This window comes from Rhopilema esculentum, chromosome 10 (genome assembly GCF_057945365.1).
Source record: "Rhopilema esculentum isolate cy_ngs chromosome 10, ASM5794536v1, whole genome shotgun sequence".
NCBI lineage: Eukaryota > Metazoa > Cnidaria > Scyphozoa > Rhizostomeae > Rhizostomatidae > Rhopilema > Rhopilema esculentum.
Genome location: NC_142824.1, coordinates 5,170,170 through 5,188,025, shown reverse-complemented (window position 1 = coordinate 5,188,025; position 17,856 = coordinate 5,170,170). Strand labels below are relative to the sequence as shown.

Below are 17,856 nucleotides of genomic sequence, written 5' to 3'. Positions count from 1 at the left end.
ATTATACCAATAAATCAATACCAGAGCTCATTAATTTTCATTTAATCAAAAATGCTTATCAGAAACATAACTGCGACTGTGACATTAATATAAAATGTACTTAAATAAAAAAATTCTTATTAAACAAATAATACCCATAATTTCTGCGTTCTAGGGAATTTAGTTGATTATACTTTAGCAAATATTATCAACCTAATAAATTTCTAACTTTGCTAAAGATATATATACCCTTAAAACGTTGTGATTGTGACAACTAAATTGAATCGTTTCTTTTTGTATAATATTGGAAAAATCGGAAATGTACTTCAAATAGTCGTTGAGTCTATGAGTCCAGCTCTAACCTCTAACCTGCACTAGCCAGGTCCCAGCACAAAACTCCAGCTTTCCTGCAGTCTCATTTTCGTGTATCGAGCCTCTACCACAGGTTGGCGTGGAAAGATTTTAAAACTTCTGTGCTTGAATCGGTATAAGGCTCTTTTGTATTATGTTTTGATTTGACTATAAGAACCTGCTCCACTACCAACTTCATGCAACATGAAGTCATTTGAGTCATCAGTTGGCTTTCTGCGTATAAAAGTTATCGTAAGAACTATACCAAAATCAATTTGGTAAAGGTATGAAATAGGAGAGGAAAAGGCCATCAAGGGTAACATTGAAAACACAGGTTTTATAAAAATCTACATAGTATGTCATCAAAGCTGTTGAAAATTTGTTCAATCTCTTTCGAATTTCTGTTTCTTTGCACTTCTTTTATTCCAAAAGTTTTGTATAGTATGTGTTTCATTGCCTTAAACTCATTTATTGCCTCTGCTTCAGTTCTACATATATACACATTTGATCTCATAAAAATGTAAATTTCCAACAAAATTGGACTGTTTCTTCGTAAATTCTGACCTATTCTTACAAAAGCTTTTAAATGGCAAACTTGACAACCATCTAATGAAATTTCGTGGCAAACTTTTTTAATGGAGCAGTGAAGACCTTTTTCAGAATGTAGTTGCGATCTTTTAAGAAGCATTCTTCTTACTTGCATTTAATGCGTAGTTTTGTGTCTTAACTGATTCAACCGGTGTTGTTTTAGACTGGTTGCGTATATCGACGTACGGATATAATAAATACCTACAGAAAATCCCATTTACATCAAATGAACAAAATAGTTATAACTTACATTTCCACTTTTCTTTTAGCGTGCTTCTTCATGATAACAATTACTATGAAGATGATTAGAATAACGCCAACAATTGAGGTAGTTAGGGCTATGGCCAATACACTGTGGCTACCTGTTGAAAAAGAACATAACATCTTTAAAACTAAATCATAAAGATTTTTGTCAAAAGGAAGAAAGCGGCCAAAACTTGTAGTGCAAGTAGATTTTTTGCAAAAAGGGCTTGGGTGTGCCAAACAACGCTTGAATTTGAACCATTATTTCAGAAATCCAACCTCAATTATTAATGTAAATTTTAAAGTAAGACTTTTATAAGAAGGTTCGATACTCACTTTCTTTTTCGCAAGTTTTGCCATCCCCTGCATACCCTTCACTACATTTGCATGTATAGGTATACAACACATTGATGCATTTGGCATCTTTATGGCAAACATTGCTTTGCCTGCATTCATCTTTGTCTGGAAAAGAGAAAATGGATGTTATAAAATGAATGTTGAACAAATTTTATCAGCATGTCAATTTCTGAACATGATGTTGTATATACCAAGTTAACTCGACGAATATTAGTTTGATCGCATTCATTCACCATAATCGGAGAAAATTGAACCTATCAACTGAACATGTTTTTAACGTATCAAAAAGGTAGCCCGACGGCCTTTTCAAAATCTTCCTCTTTGATTTTTCTTCTCTTCACACAATTTGATTTCCCTTTAATACTTTGCAGCAACACTGTTAGTTTTACTGTCAATATGAAACCTAGAGTAAACATAATTTCAATGTATCAGTTACTATACTTATCGTTTTCTCATCGTTGTTCGCTACTCAATAACTAGCATTTTAAAGCATAAGCGTGACATTTAGTTTGCAAGGCATTGCATGAGGCCTCTCATTTATCTACATATTAGAATTTTATCTTTGTAACCATTTTAAACTTTAAGTGAACAAAAAAGGTGATGAATTATTGTCACGGAAATGCAGGTTTGCCAACAGCTTTCTTTACCTTTGACTAAAAGCCCACCGATAGTTGATCCTGCAACTGTACCATTCAGAGCAGATTTGATCGAGGTTGCAATTTGGTTTTCGCTTTCGCTTGGTGTCTTTGTAAAGAACACTGTAAAATTGACCGTTAAACTGCCAAGTCTGGAGGGATAAATAAAATTATTGATGAGCAATAACGTACAAAATAGTTTCTAACATGGTCTTTTGGCAAGAAAACTTTTTTAACTACAGAGCATTTTGAAGCATTAATTAGTATTATGGCACAAGATATGCTTCATTTCTATTTATGAAATTCATTTTGTATTTATCATTCTATACACTTTTCTATACACTGAGTCTTGGTTCCAAATCAGCATAGACAAATAACTGGGGAACAATACCCGTCGTTTTAGAAAAAGGGGCAAGACGTACTCTTATTATACTCCCTCCCTTATTATCATTTCTTTCCAATGACCTTGAATCCGGAGAAAGTCAGAAAAGGAAAAAGTACAAACACAGCAAGAAGAATGATAGTAAATTTTGGTTTATTCTTGCTGTTCTAATACCATGAAATTAGCCAGGCTAATGTAAACGTTTTTTATGGATAGCTGTAGGTACTTCTAGAGAAAAAAAAATTGTATAGGTTTAATTATAACCTAAAAAGTTAAATGCCACAATCTAGGACAGAGAGTGTTGAGAATTAATTCTTCCGCCCCAATCCTTCCTCACTGTTTTTGGATTAAAACCTCTCCCGATATATGCATGTTACCGGTGATGTGTTAAGATATTGCCATAAATAGAAAGTTATATGTGTTTGTCTTAAAATCTCAACAGCTGTGTCCCGGACTGTGCCTCGACCGAAATGCGTGACATACCCCATTGAATCAACAATCACCAACATAACGTCTGATCTGTGGCCTTTTAGTTTTGCATTAAGCTGGAAGGCACAGAGGAAAGTATGAATTGAGCACTAAGTTAACGAATCACTTTAAATATGAAAAAAGAGGCCTGAAAGGGTTGCATGTTTGAAACCCTTTTGCCTAACATGATTATATGCATTGGCATCACAGTTCTGAATAAAAGTTTCAATGCGAAGGCTTTGTCAACAAGTTCTGATTTAGCTAAGGCAAGCAAACGTGAACAGAAAGATGAATTATATTTATTAACAATCTATTTTGGACAATAAATTAACAAAAGGCATTAGTTATCACAAGCCTATCACATCAACATATCTTGAATATAACAGCAAATTATATTGACAAAAAATTTGATGAGCAAAAACAGGTAAAAGAATCAGCAAGTCAAGAATTTATATCTGCTGATTATAATTATTTGTGAAACGATAAACAATTACGTACATTTTGTTGAATCACTCTTGAAGTTTCTTTGTAAAGTAACGAGCCTGTGTTCATTATGCTCTGTCTCACCCATACATCACTTGTGTTTAATAACTTTCCGTTAATAACAGGTCGCAGCAGATGAAAATAGCCTTCGATCTGTGGTTTCCCTGTGGATACAATGCTTTCCTTCAATTGCAATATATTCATTACTATCTACATATATCTGCGGTCTCAATTTCTCACTACATGATGGCCTCTATCATTTTCCTGCTGAATGTTAGGAAAAACATTTTATGCTGCTAAAACTTTCTCATTGCAAAAAAATGAGATTTTATAGCTTCTCAGGGCAATCTTTATTAAAAATTGAAATTTCATCTAAAAGTATTTGGAAATTAGCTTCGATACAAAAATTCTTTAGGTGGGAAATATTGTAAATGCAAATGAAAAAGCATTATTCCAGTTCAGTTGTCATTTTAAAAGCATTTTTCCAACAAGTAGAAAATCAGAATAGCAAAGACGACACATGAAACATGTTAGACGTTGCTGAAAGGACATACCTTTGGGTGATTGAGTTGGGTTTGAAACCGTAATTGTGGTAGGGGTAGCAGTTGGCACTAAAACAAAAATCTCTACTACATTAAACTGGTAGTTATAAACACGTTTATCTATGTTGAAGTGTGAACAGGAAACCGTGGTTTTACCAACATATGAAAATGAGGATCGCGATAACAATCAGGTATCGTTATTCAGTCTTACAAATCAAATTAAAGATGACAAAAAAGGACACATTTATGGTATCTTCATTTCTGTAAAAAGATTGTGAGACAATTTGGCAAAATTGTTAGACAAACATTGGAGAGAATATGGCGAAAGCGCGAGGAAAATAAAAAAAGAAAACATAAGCTTAAAAATAAGATTATTAGGACAAAAGCTTAAAAAAGTAAAGAACATTTTGGAATGTAAGAAAAAGATATACGAAGCGGTATGTAGGGCTTAAGAGAAATTCCACACAACGGACCAATGATATTTTTTGAATGCTTTTATAAATATCAGAAATGTACGTTGTACTCTAATCGTACCTCTGCACTGAATACCATTGCCACTAAATCCAGGGTTACAGCCACATATGAATGAGCCAATATTGTTGTGGCAAGTTGCGTTTTTATGACATGGACTAGTTAGGCATTCATTTACATCAAGACAGACGGTTCCATTGCCAGTAAACCCTGTTTTGCAAGTGCAGTTATAGGACATGATACCATGTGCACAAGTTGCATTTGTGTGGCATGGATTGGAGAGACACTCGTTTATTTCCATACAATATGTTCCATTTCCTGTGTAATCTTGAATACACCGACAGGAATATGAGCCAATATTGTTGTCACAGGTTGCTTTCACGTGACAAGGATTAGTGGAACATTCATCCAAATCAACACAGTGAGTACCATTGCCCGTGTATCCTGATCTGCAAACACAAGCAAACGAGCCTTTGGTGTTGATGCAAGTTGAGTTTGCGTTACATTGGCTTGTGCTGCATTCGTTGATATCAGAGCAGACGGTGCCGTTGCCAGAAAATCCTTTATTGCAATTACAAATGTAGGATCCGATATTGTTTGTGCATGTAGCATCAGTGTGACAATTGTGTGCTCCACTGAGACATTCGTTTACATCTGCAATAAAGTATTAAATGATAAGAGTAACCAATCTAATTGGAGTGTTTTCAGAATTGGCCCTGACAACAAGAGATCATTCAAATGGGTTGTTGATACGTGCTTACCATGATTTAAATGATAATGCACCTAAACTGACAATCAACTGGCATTGATTGGTACAAACATGCGTTGTATACATACATTTTTAGCTGAAATTGCGAATAATCAATTGCTTTACAGAAACTTTGTTTTAAAATTTAAAACAATGAGAGCACAATTTAGTTTTCATCTTAAATACGTAGTAAATGATATTTTAATGGAAAAATTGAGCTTATTTAGGATAGTACCTGTGCAAATTGTTCCATTTCCAGTATAACCTTTATTGCACTGGCAAAAGTGGACCCAGTTTTTGCTCAAGCAAGTTGCATTTGCATCACAGCCAAGACTGTTGCATATTTGCGCGTCTGAAAAATTTTAAAAAAACGTTGAAAAATGCACTGCATGGAATGTTATAAACAAAATATCTGATACAAAAATTCGATTCAGAAAACTTGGCCTTCTACACTGAAAAATTGAATACCAAAAAGAAATATGCATACATGCATGGTTTTACAATAAATAAGTCATCCAAATATGTTTCTTCATTTTCATTTAAATTGTGAAAGTAATTACATATGAATGAAGAATTTGATCCCCCCTATCTCAATACTTCGTTGTAGGGAGAAATAGTGCGCTAAAATTCTTGAATCTACAAAGCCTTTTTTAAGTGAAATTAGAAAACAAATACTCACTCGCGCAGTTACTTATTCCATCGCCAACAAAGCCCTCATTGCAACTGCATCTGTATGACCCAACAGTGTTGTTACATGTTGCATTGACATTGCAAGGCGCTCCTTGAAGACACTCGTTGATATCTTAAAAGTGAAGAATAAAGAGCTTAAAAAAGAAAAGCTCATCTTGAAAATCTAAACTTTGTTATGTGCGATTAAAACTGATAACGAGATGACCTACCAAGTTTAAATCGATATTCTTCAAAACGAGAATAGAACTTTTTCAAGCAAACAAGGGCTGGTATGTGTTTCAAAATGTTAAACTAAACTTCTCTACCTTCTCCTTATTCATTCTCGCTTTAAAGCTTCCCCTCCATATTATGCATTTACCAATTTTGACAAGTATTGACCTTCCGTATTGTAAACTTTATTTTATCATCTTATGCTTAATTATTAAGCTATCTATCAAGACGGCTCTACCTCATGTAAGTTAACAATGAGCATGTAATATTTTCCATTCATAAAATTTTCTCACCTGAACAGTTAACCCCATTTCCAGAGAAACCATTGGTACATGAACATTCAAAAGCACCGACTGTATTCCTACATTGTGCATAAGCATGGCAATTGTGTGCACCAGCGGTACATTCATCCAAGTCAAGGCAGGTCGTTCCATTTCCAGTAAATCCTTTGGTGCAAGAACAGTTATATCCACCTCCAGTATTTGTGCAGTTGGCATTCCTGTCACAGTTGTGTGTGCCATCGGTGCACTCATCCGTGTCGATGCAATGCGTTGCATTTGTCGGCTGGTAGCCGGATCGGCATGAGCAATTGTACGATCCAAGGGTGTTGATGCATAACTGCTGGCATTCACTTGCATTGTTTATGCATTCGTCGAAATCTAAGACAATATAAATGATTTAAGTATATATTGCGCTTCAATATTTTTTTGACTAACCCATAGCACATCAAAACTGAGGCTTAATGACTGAATCGTACGCATGAAAAGTAAGAAAAAAAAGTGAAATTATTCTAAATTGTGCAGGTAGAAAATGAAATAACCGAATATATTATTATGAATAATCGAAATAATTAAATTGAAATACTACGTGCTCTCTTTTCCAAGAACTGAAATCTAACTTGTTATTCTTTTTCTAGAGTTTTTCTCTGGCTCAAGTACAACTAAGCTTTACCTCTAAGAAGAAGCTCTTGTTATAAAGAAACGCATAAATTATTATTTTGATAAATGTGATCTAAGCCTTTGTTTCTGTCGTATTGAAATTAAAAATGCACTTTTTAAAAAATTTCACACATTTTGCAAGAAAAAAAAAGCGTAAAAAAAAATAAAGTGAGGGGCAAAGATTGATGATCCTTCTTTAGGCTTATGAGTGTTTCGATGTAGTAAGAATAGAGGACATGAGGCTCAAAATCAATTACCATAGCACTTTCGGCCGTCCCCGATGTAGCCAGTAGGACAAGGCCCGCAATCTGCAGCTGATGCCGTGTAATTATTTGTGCAATTGACGTCCTCAAAACACGGATTGACGTCACAGAAGCTGACCAATGTTTGACAAAATGCTCCTTCATAGTTGTTCGGACATGCACATGCTGCATAAGTGACAAAGTTGTTTGTTGATTGAAAATCCAAATTTTTTTGGGAAGTGTTGCAACTTCCTCCATTCTGGCAGTAGCACAAAACCACACTGGGTGATATAGTTGCAGTGTTGTTGTTGCTGTCAGTGACAAAAAGATTTAATTTGAATTCAGTTGTGTTAACATGCCAATTGAAGACACCCGTGTTCTTGTCCATTGAGATTGTTGTACCGTTTGCTTCATGCAAATATGTCAAATTACCAGTTGCATTGGTAGCAACTTCAACCTTGAATGTGTGATTTGATCCATAGTAGACAACCAATGTTTTTGGGCCAGTAATTGTCGGTGGAAAGGTTTCTAAAAAAAATCCGCGTATTGTAAATAATCCAACATATGTTATAAGTATCTTATAAAATTAGGAGAAAGTAGTATTGGTTAACAAAGAACGAAATTTCACAACGGCACAATTAAATTAAAGGTAAGAGGAGTCTTGGTGAGACTTTGGGTACATGCTTAAGTCAAGGATCCCATTTAATATGAGCCCATTGAGTTAGATGTCTGCAATATCTACTTTTTGTGTGCTAGAATACCAACTTTGTATGTGCTGCTTTAGAAGCTATTTGGTTGCAGTTACATATTTTGATCATTTAAATGAAATTCGTTAACAACAACCATATATTTGTCATGTGACATTCATTTCATAAAGGTTTTGCTTTGGCTATTGTGCGAAACTTGATACATGCTAGATATCCCTTGTAGGCCATCGTATCTCAGTCTGTTTGCATCGAAAAACTGAGCACTCGTAGATTGCACATGTTAGAATATTCATAGAGCGTATATAAAGATTAAAACAGTAAAACAGACATACATGCTTTACTATAACTGAACCAATTGGACTTAGTCATAAATCTAAAAAAAGAAGCTCCAAGAGTAAATTGTCTTGTTAATAACCAATCCAGTGTTTGCTGGCTCTTTTTCTCGTATAACTAGTATTATGGCTGCAAAAATCATAACAATAGCTGTCCTTATTTAGTGCTAAACCAAACAGATGTTACGATTTATTTTGGTGCTACATTAAGTAAACTTAGCAAGCATTAGCATATCCAGAGAATCATTTAAAGAGCGCTTTTCCAAAAATGTCCTTGCAGGTAGACTTTGAAAGAGGTACATACCAAGAGTTTTCTTTTCAGTCTCAAACGCTTCTAGAGAAGACTGACTTTCAGTAGATGAAGTCCTATCTCCGGTTAAAGCAACGTCAAACAAGCAAGTGAATGATGAATTTCCACCACATATGTCAATAGCATTCTGCTTCACCACTGTGTTGTTTCCAAACAATTCATCGATTGAGTCGTAGAATCCAGGAACAAAACTGGAATCAAAGTCAGGATCTTCCAGAATGAACAGAGAGCCATTTGAAGTGACATTCCCTTGCAAGAAAAAACAGGTAACATAAAATATAATTGAAAGTTCTCTTCAGACATTGGAAAAGAGTAATTTTTGCTCTGTAATTTTTATTGAAGGAAGGTGCAAGAAGACGGAGACAATATCTAATGCGTCTTTGATTATGATTCTTGAAGATTGATTGATTAAAATGGTAGCCTGTGAAGAACATTTTGTCCAGAGCAGCCGTTACTATCAACATCAACTAATCATAAAGCGAGTTTATTGACAAATTCTAAGCATAAACGCCTGCTAAATAGGGTCAGTGGTGGAAATTAGTAGAAGTTATGTTAAGTAAAGGGCAGGGCAAGAATAAAGAAGCAAGTCATTTGTAATATGGAATATCATTTGTAGAATAGATAGTACGTTGAACTGAAAGGAAGAAACACAACGAAGCTGACTTTTTCTGTTCTCTTTTCATGCTTCTGACTCAGTATGGGGATTTAGATATCAGTAGGTACTCGCAAATTGTGTCAACAATAGAAACGAATTACAGCAAGTACAGTAGATTACAGATGTAACTGAAAAACCCTATTGTTTCTGCAAATGAGCAGACTCATAAGAAGAATGCAAGAAGTCATTTATATAAATTTTTTAGTCCGTGGATTAGGCAATTCTGAATTCGATTATGTGCGATTTATTATCAATGGAAGAAGATGGAAACCACAACTTAAGTTTGAAATCAATATATACAACGAAGCTCTTATACGGTAAATACCATATACACGATAATCAACTTACATTTACTACCAAACTCATAATAGATTTCACTTTGTGTTGAGTTGATCGGTATCGTTGTGCCATCAGGTCGGGTGAAGTCGTCATTGACATTGTTGTTATTAACCCCAAGGAGGCCACGTGTCTTGTTAACAAAGGTTGATGATGTAACAATTTGGATTGCTAGAAGTCTCTTGAATATGTCTATGGTCGCTCCCACTCCAGATTCGAAATCCACGCTAAATTTGGTTACATTTCCAACCGTGAAAAGATGTAGATCTGTCTGGTTGATTGTTTTGAGAGTGTGGAAGAACGATGTGTTATACTCTTTCCCTTCCACAAATACTCGTGTTCTAGATGCTGCAAAAAGACCAGCGTTGTAAACAAAGATTCACCAGTTTAAATATAACTTTGAAATTAACAGGATTTTTATAGTATAAGCTTAATGTAATTAAAAGTTATAGCGGTTGAAATAATGGTACCGGCTTGCTGTATGCACCTAGTGTGATAAAAAGGTTTGCCGAATTCCTGGCTCGGAGTATAGAGTTTCTTACAAAGGGTTCCTTTTAAAAATGGGTGTAATCTCTTACTAACAAGCAGCTACAAACGTAGATAACATCACACTACGATTGTGTTGTGAAGATATTTGAAATTAGTTTTAGATTGTTCTGACGTTTGGAATGTTAAAAATGAATAAATCCAACAGCCCTTTTGCTGTAAGATGTTAATATTAACACATGGAATTGGTGTTTTTTCTTGTTATAAGTGCCCATGTCTACGTTGCTCTTACCTGACCTGGTGCCACAAACAGACCAAATAAAAAGTTCGAATTTTTTTTTAATATTCAATTCTCATCAAAATATACAGTTTTGAAAATATACAGTTTTTTGTGGACAATGTTTGATTGAAATTTAACAACTAATCAAATTGATGGATAAAGACAAGATTTTTTTTCTCAGCTGTTCAAATCATAAAGTTGAAGGTTTTTTGTTTTGTGTATGTTTTTAGACAGTAAGTAGACACCAAAATCAATGCTCAATAATCGAACTGCAGTTATACTGCAATAAAGAAAGGCTTTAGACCTTTAACGTTTCAAACCCACCATTTATGCATAAAATTTGTTCCACGAAGAAAGAAGGGAGCCGTATTACAACAGACATGTATTTAATACTTCTTCAGATAGATGGAGCTCGTTTCCCAGCAACTAAAAATTCTTGCCAATTAAAATAAATTTAGGAAAAAAATTGTAGAAGTGTCATCGCCCAATTTCAATTGTACTTGGGATCAGTGCAAACAATACAGATGATGTACGAATGATTTATATTGCGCCATGCAAACTTAAAGATCCTTTGAACCTTTATGATATTTCAGAACCTTAAATAAATGAAAAAAACAGAAATGAAAGATTAGTCACATACTTGTTACATTTAGATAGATTTCAACCAAAGGGCCTTGGTCTGTTTTCATTGCAAAGCCGGAAAGCACGGTAGCATTTGGTACCTCAACAGAGGAACTTCCATTAACAAAAGCTCTACTCATACGACTGTGTACTGTGAATTCAGTGCTGTTGTCCAAACTGAAAAAATTGTAATCACCGATTCCGTTAAATGTATACGTGTGTCCATCTAGTGTTCTTATGTGGGGGTCTCCACCACTCCAACCTTTGAATAAAAAAAAATAAAGCTCTGTTATGAATCTGTTATGTTATGTTTCAAATCCAATCATTTTGTGTAGCTCACTCGACAAAACAAACAACACAAAACAAATCGCATCATTCTGTGTAGCTCATTTGATGCCTGAAGCCTTAAATGACAGCGATTCAGCCCAAATTGCCTTTTGTTCCCTTATAAAATAGAAACAGTATTGTGTAGAATGAAATCAACAATAAGAAATCTGGTAGCAATCTTCTACGCCATACTTCTCGATGGAGGCCTGTATCTTGAACATTTAGGGATTGGTCTTTTTGATTCAAATAGCCAACACAATGGAGAATGTTTACAGCACGAACTGAAAGCAGCGCCGTCATCTGCTTCTGATGTAGTTCTAGATTTTTGTCTCAAATACCAGCTCCGAAGTATATTTTCCCAGCTAAACTTTTGCGTCAAAAATACTGCGCTTGTAGGCCAAATGTCTGGGTCGTAGTGATTGATCAGGGTTTCAAATCGCAATCGGTAACAACATTGTGTGTGAAAGGAGGTGGATGTAAACCGAATGGATCTCGTCGTTCTTGTTTTGAAGCAAGTTATTCCTGGTGTGTATCCTTCATATCTATACCGGATGTCTAACAAGATCTGTGACAGAGTGCAAGGACAGTCATTCTCGGGCGCACTCCTCACATCATTTATTTGTTGGATTGAAGGCTGAGCTGCGTGCCAGGCATAACACTTTGCGTCTTCGTTTTGCACCTTGTCACTAAGCTTCCATAGCCAGAGCCCTTTACTTCCCGTGTTCCCTACAACCGCATCATATCGGTAAGCCTTGGGCGAATTCAGCTGATTGAGCCTGGTTTCAGAAAATATGTGTCCAAAGTTGTATCCAACTCGTGCAGGCAACCAACTGTGCTGCCACAGCATCCCCTGGTCTTCGTAGATGTAGCTTACATAAGTCGATTCTCCATCGGTTGCCAAGTTCACTTGAAAGCTTACAAACTGTGTAACAAATTGAATATGGAGTAAGAAAGGGCAAAAAGATACCGCATCGAATTTCCGAGAGAATTGTCAATAGGTTTTCAATAGAAACTGAAAAAAACCAGCAAGTTTAAATGCAATATCATATTCAGAGGTAAAACAGTTTAATGATGGGCTACCGAAAAAACATGTTCATGACCGGTACCTGGTTCGTTCCGAGGTAATTCCTAAAAAGATATGGTGTGCCTTTAATCCACGTTGCTACAAGAATCAATGAGGGACTGAAGCTTCCAACTCCTCCATACTTCAAAATATAATTCTTGGTTTCATTGAATAGCTGCACAGACGTTTGATCTGTCATCTGCTTAGAATGATATGAGTAGGCAATGTATCCTTGCATGCCTCTGAAATCCACATCGGCCCAAAAAGGAGCCAGGAAATTCTTTTCCCATCGGAATCCATTACTAGATGGATGACATCTTGGAGAACCTCCAAAGCAAATTTTTCCATTGGCACAGACCTTGAGTAGATATAAAAGTTCAAATCAAACTCGGTTTCTTTTAAGATTCTGAAATAAAAAACAAAACGGATTCTTCCAAATGTCTTTCACTATCCACCATATGTGTAGATTGTAACATCGTTTTGAAGATGGCACGAATTAGCGGCAACATCACATATTGTCTTACGTACTTCTCGTCCGATACTCTTCAGAGTATAGAAAGAGTTCGTTTTAAATCTTGGAATACTCAACTTAAGCAAATCCCTGCTTAAAAGAAATGGGCGCATACGTAACTGCAGCCTGTCAGCATAGAAAATATTTTCTACTTTGTAAGAAGCTAGGCGGCCTCATTTCTTTCAAATTTCTTAAAAATAGGGCAAATTGAAAAAAAATATGTATAGTATATCAAAGCAAAGTTCACATATATACAGTAGTTCATACTGAATTCATACACATCAATTTCTAGGGTTAGCCCTGTTTACTTTGCAGCATGATCCTCGAATTCAAAAATGATTTTTGACAATAAACCATTATGCTAAAGAAAGTTTCTAAACGTACATAAAAATGCCAGCCTGCTTATTTAAATATTATATCTTGCATATAAGAAACTACACAGCCTGATGTGACTATTTATGTTTCCTTTGAACGGGACTTGCTGTAGGTGAGGGGCTAGTTGTTTTTGATTGGCAAACAAAAGAACCAATCAAACACGCCTTTCTTCCCCTCACGTGCTCTCGATCCACACACGGATATTACTTATATGCTTTCCTTCGGTCATTATCCGACCTTGATTAAGAATGTCGGACGAAAAAGAACAACAGTCTGCTATCCTTCCGCTATTTAGTGCCATTTTTTTAGATGTAGTTCCTCCTTGTTATGTGGGTAATCTAAATTTATTTTGTATTCTTAATATAGAAAAGATATCAATCAATTTTTGGTTTTTGGCCATGAGAAAGCAAAAGAATTGCGGTGCATATATTATCCTAAAAGATTGGTTAGCACCTTGAACAAAGGATTGTATCGAAAAACACAACTACCGAATACTATTACTTCCAGTATTTCATTTACCGGTTTGGATCTGAATGAGAGATTTTACCATCACGAATTTGGAAGAAAGAAAGTACAATGTCTGCAAGTTTGATAAAAAACTTTGATCAAATGATTGAAAAACCGTTCAATGTTGCTGCAGATCCTTTTCATATTACCTATTATAAAACGCAATAAATAAACAAATGGACCGGTCATAATTTCTTCCTAGCGAGGGGGCAGGTTACATTTGCGAATAAATGGTAAGACCCTTTTTTAAAATGAAACTTTGACTCAAGTTTTGAACAATCTACATCTTATGATTTTTGAAGATAGTTGGTGATGCTTTAAATCAATAAAATTTGTCGCTGAGCTAATATCTTTAGGAATGACAAGTTTTTTCTACATATGGAAAGTACATTGATCTTTTCTAAAAGAGGTGTTCACCCAACTCCGGTCGAGTTTTATATCCCAGTCCTCTAAAGACCAAATGTCAAATATCTCACGTGGATTCTCTTGTAAATGCTTCTGCCCATCGGTATACCATATGGAATATAGAGTGATCTGTATCCATCATCAGTATTTGTAAAAAGAGGTGACTTGGCGTAGGAAAAGAACCGAGACTTCAAGATTGCTGCAAAAAAACATCTTTAATACATCCATTTACCCGAAAAAACCAAAAACAAAATAAACAGAGGTTTTACTTCTATTAAATAACAATTTGGGCTCTTACAGAAATGTTGTAAAAACAATAGCAAAGTAGAAATTGGCTACTTGTTTGTATTGTGGGGCTGAGCCCCCATGCGCTCTCAGAGAACTTACCCTTGGCTCAAGCCCGTAGCCAGGCCTTTGGCGTAGGGGTGGCAAACGCAGGCGAAGTTTAAAAAAAAATTTTGTGTAGGGAGGGGAAGGGGTGCGGAGAGATAGTGGAAACAAACAAGCAAAAAGTTGTAAATGTCTTCAAAAATTAAACAACTTTCTTCCTCTTAATTCAAATGTTATGTATTCCATCAAGATTTCATTTTTTAAACGTTAGACATGCAAGATTTTTCTCCTTCTCTGTCAGCAAAAAAAATTCGCTGAGAGGAATCTACCCTTGTTTATACAGAAAACAAGCATTTTTCGAATTCTCTATCTGTTGGTGTGAAGCAAGCAGTAATTGAAATTTTTAGAAATTAATAAAAAGCGAGTTACGTCTCCAAAATGAACGTAGAATTTGATATTAGCTCAACAAGGATTAACCTCAAAACGACCGTTAAAAAGACATACCTATACAAGCTGTACCAGCTCCGGTATAACCAACATTGCAAGCACAAGTGAATGAGCCTCCAGTATTTGCGCATGCAGCATTGGCATGACAATTATGCATTCCAGCAGTACACTCATTGATATCTAAAAACAAAAAGTGGATAAATAACGCTAAAACAGAAATTATTCGAAATAGAATGAGGACTAATTCATGCTATTGTTAAATGTTATCAAAACTGCCTCAATGTATTTTGTATCAATGATATTGACTTGAATATTTTTAAGATTAAACTGCCATCTCTATCAATACATGTATTGTACCTGTGCATGATGTTCCACTTCCGGTAAAGCCACTTTTGCAAGCACAGGTGAATGAGCCTGCAGTATTTGTGCATGCAGCATTTGAATCACAGTTATGCGTCCCTAATGTACATTCGTCTTGATCTAGAAGCAACAAATGGACAATTAACGCTAAAACAGAAATTATTCGAAATAAAATGAGGACTAATTCATGCTATTGTTAAATGTTATCAAAACTGCCTCAATGTATTTTGTATCAATGATATTGACTTGAATATTTTTAAGATTAAACTGCCATCTCTATCAATACATGTATTGTACCTGTGCATGATGTTCCACTTCCGGTAAAGCCACTTTTGCAAGCACAGGTGAATGAGCCTGCAGTATTTGTGCATGCAGCATTTGAATCACAGTTATGCGTCCCTAATGTACATTCGTCTTGATCTAGAAGCAACAAATGGACAGATAACGCTAAAACAGAAATTATTCGAAATAAAATGAGGACTAATTCATGCTATTGTTAAATGTTATCAAAACTGCCTCAATGTATTTTGTATCAATGATATTGACTTGAATATTTTTAAGATTAAACTGCCATCTCCATCAATACATGTATTGTACCTGTGCATGATGTTCCACTTCCGGTAAAGGCACTTTTGCAAGCACAGGTGAATGAGCCTGCAGTATTTGTGCATGCAGCATTTGAATCACAGTTATGCGTCCCTAATGTACATTCGTCTTGATCTAGAAGCAACAAATGGACAAATAACGCTAAAACAGAATTTATTCGAAATAGAATGAGGACTAATTCATGCTATTGTTAAATGTTATCAAAACTGCCTCAATATATTTTGTATCAATGATATTGACTCACATAATTTTAAGATAAAACTGCCATCTCTATCAATACATGTATTGTACCTGTGCATGATGTTCCACTTCCGGTAAAGCCACTTTTGCAAGCACAGGTGAATGAGCCTGCAGTATTTGTGCATGCAGCATTTGAATCACAGTTATGCGTCCCTAATGTACATTCGTCTTGATCTAGAAGCAACAAATGGACAAATAACGCTAAAACAGAAATTACTCGAAATAAAATGAGGACTAATTCATGCTATTGTTAAATGTTATCAAAACTGCCTCAATGTATTTTGTATCAATGATATTGGCTTGAATATTTTTAAGATTAAACTGCCATCTCTATCAATACATGTATTGTACCTGTGCATGATGTTCCACTTCCGGTAAAGCCACTTTTGCAAGCACAGGTGAATGAGCCTGCAGTATTTGTGCATGCAGCATTTGAATCACAGTTATGCGTCCCTAATGTACATTCGTCTTGATCTAGAAGCAACAAATGGACAGATAACGCTAAAACAGAAATTATTCGAAATAAAATGAGGACTAATTCATGCTATTGTTAAATGTTATCAAAACTGCCTCAATGTATTTTGTATCAATGATATTGACTTGAATATTTTTAAGATTAAACTGCCATCTCTATCAATACATGTATTGTACCTGTGCATGATGTTCCACTTCCGGTAAAGCCACTTTTGCAAGCACAGGTGAATGAGCCTGCAGTATTTGTGCATGCAGCATTTGAATCACAGTTATGCGTCCCTAATGTACATTCGTCTTGATCTAGAAGCAACAAATGGACAGATAACGCTAAAACAGAAATTATTCGAAATAAAATGAGGACTAATTCATGCTATTGTTAAATGTTATCAAAACTGCCTCAATGTATTTTGTATCAATGATATTGACTTGAATATTTTTAAGATTAAACTGCCATCTCTATCAATACATGTATTGTACCTGTGCATGATGTTCCACTTCCGGTAAAGCCACTTTTGCAAGCACAGGTGAATGAGCCTGCAGTATTTGTGCATGCAGCATTTGAATCACAGTTATGCGTCCCTAATGTACATTCGTCTTGATCTAGAAGCAACAAATGGACAAATAACGCTAAAACAGAATTTATTCGAAATAGAATGAGGACTAATTCATGCTATTGTTAAATGTTATCAAAACTGCCTCAATATATTTTGTATCAATGATATTGACTCACATAATTTTAAGATAAAACTGCCATCTCTATCAATACATGTATTGTACCTGTGCATGATGTTCCACTTCCGGTAAAGCCACTTTTGCAAGCACAGGTGAATGAGCCTGCAGTATTTGTGCATGCAGCATTTGAATCACAGTTATGCGTCCCTAATGTACATTCGTCTTGATCTAGAAGCAACAAATGGACAAATAACGCTAAAACAGAAATTACTCGAAATAAAATGAGGACTAATTCATGCTATTGTTAAATGTTATCAAAACTGCTTCAATGTATTTTGTATCAATGATATTGGCTTGAATATTTTTAAGATTAAACTGCCATCTCTATCAATACATGTATTGTACCTGTGCATGATGTTCCACTTCCGGTAAAGCCACTTTTGCAAGCACAGGTGAATGAGCCTGCAGTATTTGTGCATGCAGCA

General features: G+C 35.3%; 1 protein-coding gene across 1 annotated transcript in view; it reads right to left on the bottom strand.

Annotated features, from left to right (window-relative positions):
* Positions 1–10: 10 nt before the first annotated feature.
* The window catches only part of LOC135687114 (uncharacterized), a 35,034-nt gene continuing 17,188 nt past the window's right edge, over positions 11–17,856 (bottom strand). The window contains 22 exon segments of the mRNA XM_089110819.1: positions 11–564; positions 1,169–1,280; positions 1,498–1,623; positions 2,166–2,305; positions 3,019–3,080; positions 3,502–3,650; positions 4,041–4,097; positions 4,563–5,153; positions 5,483–5,599; positions 5,927–6,049; positions 6,441–6,806; positions 7,343–7,855; positions 8,671–8,925; positions 9,680–10,015; positions 11,074–11,316; positions 11,574–12,303; positions 12,488–12,802; positions 14,314–14,441; positions 15,077–15,199; positions 15,377–15,499; positions 15,677–15,799; positions 15,977–16,169. Of these exon segments, the coding sequence (XP_088966945.1) occupies positions 483–564; positions 1,169–1,280; positions 1,498–1,623; positions 2,166–2,305; positions 3,019–3,080; positions 3,502–3,650; positions 4,041–4,097; positions 4,563–5,153; positions 5,483–5,599; positions 5,927–6,049; positions 6,441–6,806; positions 7,343–7,855; positions 8,671–8,925; positions 9,680–10,015; positions 11,074–11,316; positions 11,574–12,303; positions 12,488–12,802; positions 14,314–14,441; positions 15,077–15,199; positions 15,377–15,499; positions 15,677–15,799; positions 15,977–16,169 (5,007 nt within the window). The 3' untranslated portion in view covers positions 11–482.